The sequence below is a fragment of the Daucus carota genome, chromosome 2, assembly GCF_001625215.2.
Source record: "Daucus carota subsp. sativus chromosome 2, DH1 v3.0, whole genome shotgun sequence".
Classification (NCBI taxonomy): Eukaryota; Viridiplantae; Streptophyta; class Magnoliopsida; order Apiales; family Apiaceae; genus Daucus; species Daucus carota.
Genome location: NC_030382.2, coordinates 10,284,947 through 10,293,652, shown reverse-complemented (window position 1 = coordinate 10,293,652; position 8,706 = coordinate 10,284,947). Strand labels below are relative to the sequence as shown.

Genomic DNA, 8,706 nt, shown 5'->3' with positions numbered 1-8,706 from the left:
CCTTAGAGGGCACCTAATTATAGATTTCATCGATGGGAGATCTCTTCGATCTTTGAAAGTTTCATCATCTAATTGAATAACATATTTATCCATATTTTATACCACAATATAGAATTAGGATCAACATGAAAAATCAAAATTTTTTTCAAAGTAAGTCATGATTGAATCGGGGTAGCTTTTGGTTTTTTGCCTTAGAAAAAATCTTTCCAAGTAAGAGATAGCTCAAAATTGAACCCGGGTAGCTTCTGGTTTTTTGCCTTAGAAATTTTTTGCATTTTGAGCTACACACAATATGCTTGCATCAAATTATTATAACCAGGCTACCATTTCCGCTGCACTAATTAGACAAGATCGATTGTCACTAGCGAGACGATCAAAATTCACAAACATGCCATGAAACAACTGGAGTCGCCCACAGGTGAACCAAGCTTCATCATCACAGTCAGAATCACACCAACCTCGGAATTTCAGGAATAATGGACAATTCCAACATGAAATATGATCGTTCCAACAATGAAAATATGAACAGACCGGTGCACCTCCTCATAGTCAAACAAGGGAGATTTGGAAGGCAAAACCATCTTAATCGAACTAAAATTTTGTAACGGGTTACAACACTGATTGTATTTGATATCATATTGTGTGTGGTGGTTGTTTGTATTGTTTTGGTAATTATCATCACTGATGAAATTGGTAAAAACACAAAAAATAGTAGTAAGAGTGATTGTTTTTAAGCAAAATCAGATTTATATGGTAATGGAATCAGTAAAAAAATTTTAAAATTAATTCTTCTAACTAAATTTTATTTAAGTTTAATATAAGTATAAATTAATTTAAATTAAAATAATAAATATTGATGAGTCATATACAAATATAAAAAATGGCAAGGTGATTGATGATTTTTTAAATAATATTTTGATATCGAAAATATATAATTAATGGAGATGAAAATAAATCAGTTAATTATTTATGTGAGGAATTGAGACTTGAAGATGAGTTTAATTAGATAATGAAAAGGAGTCTGATTAGATGAGTTATAATTGCATTATGAAAGGAGTTTGATTAAATTTATACTTTTATAAGCTAAAAAATTATAAGTTAAGTTATGATTAACTTGTATGTGGTTAATATCTTGATAAAATTTAATATAAATATTTTAAGGGTTGCCTGTGATTGGTCATAGATAATTCAATTTTACTTAAATTAAATTAAATTAATTTTAAAATTGAGCACTATTGGATAGCCCAGTGATGAGTTTAGCCTCTATTGTCCCGGGACACCGGGTTCGACTCTGGCTGATTTAAAATTTAGGAATGGCTCCAAATTTGTTCTAAAATAATTCCTAAATTTAGGAATGGCTCCTAATTAGTTCTAAAATAATTCCTTTTTTTAGAGTAACTAAGGATTTGGCAAAAGATTGCCAATGTCTACCTGGCATGACATTTTTAGTTGCCAACATATTAGAGCTCCATTATTGTCAATGAGTCTACTCAAAGTTGGCTACTATCTTGTTTAGCTAAAAACAAACTATTATCCAAAAAACTATATTTAACCTTAACCATTTATGTATTTGAAATAGGTATACAATATTTATTTAGGGGACCTTTTATGGTTGCCAACTATTGGAGTGTATTTTACAAAGAGATTGCAAAAGTGATATGGAGGAGAGAGATAAAATAAAAAACTAATACATACAGTGAGTTGGCAAGACTTAGAACAAGTCCAATAGGTTACGTATCTCATTATCTATAATATTTTAGGTAATTTACTTAGAGTGTCAACTCCAATAGCAATCCTTATATGTGTTCTCCTATTATTATTTTAATAACAAATTTGAGAGAGAGAAGGGAGAAAAGGAGGGAAAAGATAAAGAAAGAAGGAGGAAGATGAATTTTTTATTGATAAATAGTGGATAGGTAATGCACCACGTTACTCTTTTCAACTATTTTAGCAACACTTGTTGGAGATGGTTAACTGCTAGTTATGACGTGAAAAAAAACTGCATATTATAATAGCCAGGCCGAGGTCCGCCCCTTGTTACAGAATTGCAATGGATAAGCTCGAATTAGGGTCTCGAATTGGTCTCAAGTTCACTCTATGGCACTGCGATTAGTATAAATTAATATTTGGGTTACAATTTTTGATCACAATATAATAGTGACAACTCACAAGAACATGTATAACCTCGATTAACAAAAATCTCGATAAATTAATAAGGTTTAGTGATTCCGACAACATTAATTATAAAAGTTTTAGTGTACCTTAGAGGGCACCTAATTATAGATTTCATCTATGGGAGATCTCTTCGATCTTTGAAAGTTCATCATCTAATTGAATAACATATTTATCCATATTTTATACCACAATATAGAATTAGGATCAACATGAAAAATCAAATTTTTTTTCAAAGTAAGTCATGATTGAATCGGGGTAGCTTTTGGTTTTTTGCCTTAGAAAAAATCTTTCCAAGTAACAGATAGCTCAAAATTGAACCCGGGTAGCTTCTGGTTTTTTGCCTTAGAAATTTTTGCATTTTGAGCTACACACAATATGCTTGCATCAAATTATTATAACCAGGCTACCATTTCCGCTGCACTAATTAGACAAGATCGATTGTCACTAGCGAGACGATCAAAATTCACAAACATGCCATGAAACAACTGGAGTCGCCCACAGGTGAACCAAGCTCATCATCACAGTCAGAATCACACCAACCTCGGAATTTCAGGAATAATGGACGTTCCAACAATGAAAATATGATCGTTCCAACAATGAAAATATGAACAGACCGGGTGCAGCCTCCTCATAGTCAAACAAGGGAGATTTGGAAGGCAAAACCATCTTAATCGAACTAAAATTTTTAACGGGTTACAACACTGATTGTATTTGATATCATATTGTGTGTGGTGGTTGTTTGTATTGTTTTGGTAATTTATCATCACTGATGAAATTGGTAAAAACACAAAAAATAGTAGTAAGAGTGATTGTTTTTAAGCACAAAATCAGATTTATATGGTAATGGAATCAGTAAAAAAATTTTAAAATTAATTCTTCTAACTAAATTTTATTTAAGTTTAATATAAGTATAAATTAATTTAAATTAAAATAATAAATATTGATGAGTCATATACAAATATAAAAATGGCAAGGTGATTGATGATTTTTAAATAATATTTTGATATCGAAAATATATAATTAATGGAGATGAAAATAAATCAGTTAATTATTTATGTGAGGAATTGAGACTTGAAGATGAGTTTTAATTAGATAATGAAAAGGAGTCTGATTAGATGAGTTATAATTGCATTATGAAAGGAGTTTGATTAAATTATACTTTTATAAGCTAAAAAATTATAAGTTAAGTTATGATTAACTTGTATGTGGTTAATATCTTGATAAAATTTAATATAAATATTTTAAGGGTTGCCTGTGATTGGTCATAGATAATTCAATTTTACTTAAATTAAATTAAATTAATTTTAAAATTGAGCACTATTGGATAGCCCAGTGATGAGTTTAGCCTCTATTGTCCCGGGACACCGGGTTCGACTCTGGCTGATTTAAAATTTAGGAATGGCTCCAAATTTGTTCTAAAATAATTCCTAAATTTAGGAATGGCTCCTAATTAGTTCTAAAATAATTCCCTTTTTTAGAGTAACTAAGGATTTGGCAAAAGATTGCCAATGTCTACCTGGCATGACATTTTTAGTTGCCAACCTATTAGAGCTCCATTATTGTCAATGAGTCTACTCAAAGTTGGCTACTATCTTGTTTAGCTAAAAACAAACTATTATCCAAAAACTATATTTAACCTTAACCATTTATGTATTTGAAATAGGTATACAATATTTATTTAGGGGACCTTTTATGGTTGCCAACTATTGGAGTGTATTTTACAAAGAGATTGCAAAAGTGATATGGAGGAGAGAGATAAAATAAAAAACTAATACATACAGTGAGTTGGCAAGACTTAGAACAAGTCCAATAGGTTACCTATCTCATTATCTATTAATAATATAAAATAATGAACCTTGCTAGTGAGTCTTAGTGATTTAGGTAATTTACTTAGAGTGTCAACTCCAATAGCAATCCTTATATGTGTTCTCCTATTATTATTTTAATAACAAATTTGAGAGAGAGAAGGGAGAAAAGGAGGGAAAAGATAAAGAAAGAAGGAGGAAGATGAATTTTTTATTGATAAATAGTGGATAGGTAATGGCTACACGTTACTCTTCGCAACTATTTTAGCAACACTTGTTGGAGATGGTTAACTGCTACTTATGACGTGAAAAAAAACTGCATATTATAATAGCCAGGCCGAGGTCCGCCCCTTGTTACAGAATGCAATGGATAAGCCTGTCGAATTAGGGTCTGGAATTGGTCTCAAGTTCACTATATGGCACTGCGATTTAGTATAAATTAATATTTGAGTTACAAATTTTTGATCACAATATAATAGTGACAACTCACAAGAACATGTATAACCTCGATTAACAAAATCTCGATAAATTAATAAGGTTTAGTGATTCCGACAACATTAATTATAAAAGTTTTAGTGTACCTTAGAGGGCACCTAATTATAGATTTCATCGATGGGAGATCTCTTCGATCTTTGAAAGTTCATCATCTAATTGAATAACATATTTATCCATATTTTATACCACAATATAGAATTAGGATCAACATGAAAAATCAAATTTTTTTTTTCAAAGTAAGTCATGATTGAATCAGGGTAGCTTTTGGTTTTTTGCCTTAGAAAAAATCTTTCCAAGTAAGAGATAGCTCAAAATTGAACCCGGGTAGCTTCTGGTTTTTTGCCTTAGAAATTTTTTGCATTTTGAGCTACACACAATATGCTTGCATCAAATTATTATAACCAGGCTACCATTTCCGCTGCACTAATTAGACAAGATCGATTGTCACTAGCGAGACGATCAAAATTCACAAACATGCCATGAAACAACTGGAGTCGCCCACAGGTGAACCAAGCTTCATCATCACAGTCAGAATCACACCAACCTCGGAATTTCAGGAATAATGGACGTTCCAACAATGAAAATATGAACGTTCCAACAATGAAAATATGAACAGACCCGTGCAGCCTCCTCATAGTCAAACAGGGGAGATTTGGAAGGCAAAACCATCTTAATCGAACTAAAATTTTTTAACGGGTTACAGCACTGATTGTATTTGATATCATATTGTGTGTGGTGGTTGTTTGTATTGTTTTGGTAATTTATCATCACTGATGAAATTGGTAAAAACACAAAAAATAGTAGTAAGAGTGATTGTTTTTAAGCACAAAATCAGATTTATATGGTAATGGAATCAGCAAAAAAATTTTAAAATTAATTCTTCTAACTAAATTTTATTTAAGTTTAATATAAGTATAAATTAATTTAAATTAAAATAATAAATATTGATGAGTCATATACAAATATAAAAAATGGCAAGGTGATTGATTATTTTTAAATAATATTTTGATATCGAAAATATATAATTAATGGAGATGAAAATAAATCAGTTAATTATTTATGTGAGGAATTGAGACTTGAAGATGAGTTTTAATTAGATAATGAAAAGGAGTCTGATTAGATGAGTTATAATTGCATTATGAAAGGAGTTTGATTAAATTATACTATTATAAGCTAAAAAATTATAAGTTAAGTTATGATTAAATTGTATGTGGTTAATATCTTGATAAAATTTAATATAAATATTTTAAGGGTTGCCTGTGATTGGTCATAGATAATTCAATTTTACTTAAATTAAATTAAATTAATTTTAAAATTGAGCACTATTGGATAGCCCAGTGATGAGTTTAGCCTCTATTGTCCCGGGACACCGGGTTCGACTCTGGCTGATTTAAAATTTAGGAATGGCTCCAAATTTGTTCTAAAATAATTCCTAAATTTAGGAATGGCTCCTAATTAGTTCTAAAATAATTCCCTTTTTTTAGAGTAACTAAGGATTTGGCAAAAGATTGTCAATGTCTACCTGGCATGACATTTTTAGTTGCCAACCTATTAGAGCTCCATTATTGTCAATGAGTCTACTCAAAGTTGGCTACTATCTCGTTTAGCTAAAAACAAACTATTATCCAAAAACTATATTTAACCTTAACCATTTATGTATTTGAAATAGGTATACAATATTAATTTAGGGGACCTTTTATGGTTGCCAACTATTGGAGTGTATTTTACAAAGAGATTGCAAAAGTGATATGGAGGAGAGAGATAAAATAAAAAACTAATACATACAGTGAGTTGGCAAGACTTAGAACAAGTCCAATAGGTTACCTATCTCATTATCTATTAATAATATAAAATAATGAACCTTGCTAGTGAGTCTTAGTGATTTAGGTAATTTACTTAGAGTGTCAACTACAATAGCAATCCTTATATGTGTTCTCCTATTATTATTTTAATAACAAATTTGAGAGAGAGAAGGGAGAAAAGGAGGGAAAAGATAAAGAAAGAAGGAGGAAGATGAATTTTTTATTGATAAATAGTGGATAGGTAATGGCTACACGTTACTCTTCGAAACTATTTTAGCAACACTTGTTGGAGATGGTTAACTGCTAGTTATGACGTGAAAAAAAACTGCATATTATAATAGACTCGGGTATTATAATAAATGATTAATCAATCACAAAACTTGAATTATTTTGGGACCAATCAAAAGTCACCCCATATTTTAGAACAACAATGTTCATTCTTCAACTCGGATTTTAATATATTTTATTATAGTTTATGAATATTAATTGATAGTATCTTATTTTGATTTTATCCGAATTCTTTATAAAATATCGCAAAGTTGATGAGAGTTTTTAGGATTTAAGCAAAATGTTTCAAACTCTTATGGATTTCGGGGTGATACCAAATATCTTAAAATACAATACACAATCTCACAAAAACCATCATGAAGTCCAAAAAAATTCATCACCATTTGAATACAATCAGATTTTAATATATGTAAAAAAATCTCAATTGAATACCATCGAAATTTGAAATATAATTTAAAATCATGATTGAATACCACCAGATTTTGTAAATAATTTAAAATCCTAAGTGAATATCTAAGATTCTCATAATTTTTGAAAACCGAATTTGAATCCCCTCAAATTTAATGAATGAAATATATCTTTTAAAATCTCAATTAAAATATACCCCTAATAAATGTGGTAGATGAAAAAAAAATCTTTAAAAATCTTTTGAAATCTCAATTAATTATACCCCTAATCAATGCGGTGCATAAAAAAATCCCTTTAAACACATAAAACTCAATTTCTGAGAATTGTTCATATCGTAGAATTTCTGTGAAATATGTAAATGTACCTGTTTCCTGTAGTCCATATCGTAGAATGCACCTTGAACTATCCTAAAACAAACACAAGTTTAATAGCAATGCCTCAGGCTAAAATCTTAGCATGTCAGCACGGGCCATGGCTTCAGCTTGAGCGATTCTCTGCTTGAATGTGTGTGCCATCCCCTCTGCCTGTGAATAGAGACAGAAGCACTTCAGACTATATGCTCAAGGTAATAGAGAAGAAAATTACAGATGCAACATTAAGAAAAAAATACATATTTGCACATATATCTATTAGAAAGAAAAAAATACAGTTAAGAAGTAACCATTTTCCGAAAATGATATGGCATTTACAGCCCCAATTTGACCATCAAATCTGGCAACATTAGCGTGCAAACAAGCATGTATACAAGATTCAAACAAGAAAACTATAACACATATGAGTTCATAATTTATTTCAGCATCACACTTGGCTTTTTACATTCCGAATCTTAACAACAGCTCCAGAGGTGCTTATTTCAAGGATGAGACCAACAGGTTGGAAGGCGGCAGATGTATAACCACAACCAAACACATAGCAGCATCAAATCGATTGTTACAATCCATCCGCGTACTAAAAATTCATCAATATACAACTAAATCACTGCAGTACTCCACACAAAATGAGCCGGAAACAATATACACATAAAAAATTATACAAAATCAAACAAAACCCTAACTAAAAAATAGAAAACTCACTTGGAGAAACTCCAGCTTGTCTTCGAGGTTTTCGAAAGCAGTTCGAATAGCATTAAAAGACTTGGCCTCACGAATAGCCGAATCATCATCCGAAAACCCCTTAACAGAAACAAACCCATTTCCATTCTCCTCATCCCCCAAACCCATTTCTCTTCCGCCCCAAATCTACCCAAAAAAATGATTCACCGCCAAGAATGAGCGGCATCTGCAACAATCGCAGTTAGGGTTCGGAGAGTGCGAGAGTGAGTGGTTGAGTAATGGAGGTGGAATTATAGAGATGAGATGGTAAGTGTTGTTGTCTGGGGGCCGATTGTAGGGTTTGAGATTTGTGATTAGTCTCGTGAGTTATTGCCAGAGAGATTGAGGGAGAGAGAAGTATGTGTTTCTCATTTTTAGGGTTAAAAGAAATTTTGAGAATGAAAATCTGAAAGGGGGGAATATTTTGGTGTTTATTTGGCCTAATTTTGGGGTTAAAAGAATTTGGGGGAATGAAAATTTGACTAAGGGGGAAAGCATACGGGAAATATTTGGGGAGGGACAAAAAAGGGGTTGTCGCGCGGTTTTTGTTTTTAATTCAAAGAAGATAGACATCGGTTCTTATATTAACTAATGTCAAAAATGTAATAGATATCGGTTAATTTTTAGCCGATGTTAATACAC

At 31.2% G+C, this 8,706-nt stretch overlaps 1 protein-coding gene across 1 annotated transcript; it reads right to left on the bottom strand.

Moving 5' to 3' along the window:
- Window positions 1-7,380: 7,380 nt before the first annotated feature.
- On the bottom strand, window positions 7,381-8,443 carry LOC135150198 (plastid division protein PDV1-like). The gene is made up of 2 exons (XM_064086342.1): window positions 8,047-8,443; window positions 7,381-7,497 (listed from the first exon to the last, which is right to left on the bottom strand). The coding sequence occupies exons 1-2, from the start codon at window positions 8,191-8,193 to the stop codon at window positions 7,417-7,419; spliced, it is 228 nt and encodes a 75-aa protein (XP_063942412.1). The 5' UTR covers window positions 8,194-8,443; the 3' UTR covers window positions 7,381-7,416.
- Window positions 8,444-8,706: the final 263 nt, after the last annotated feature.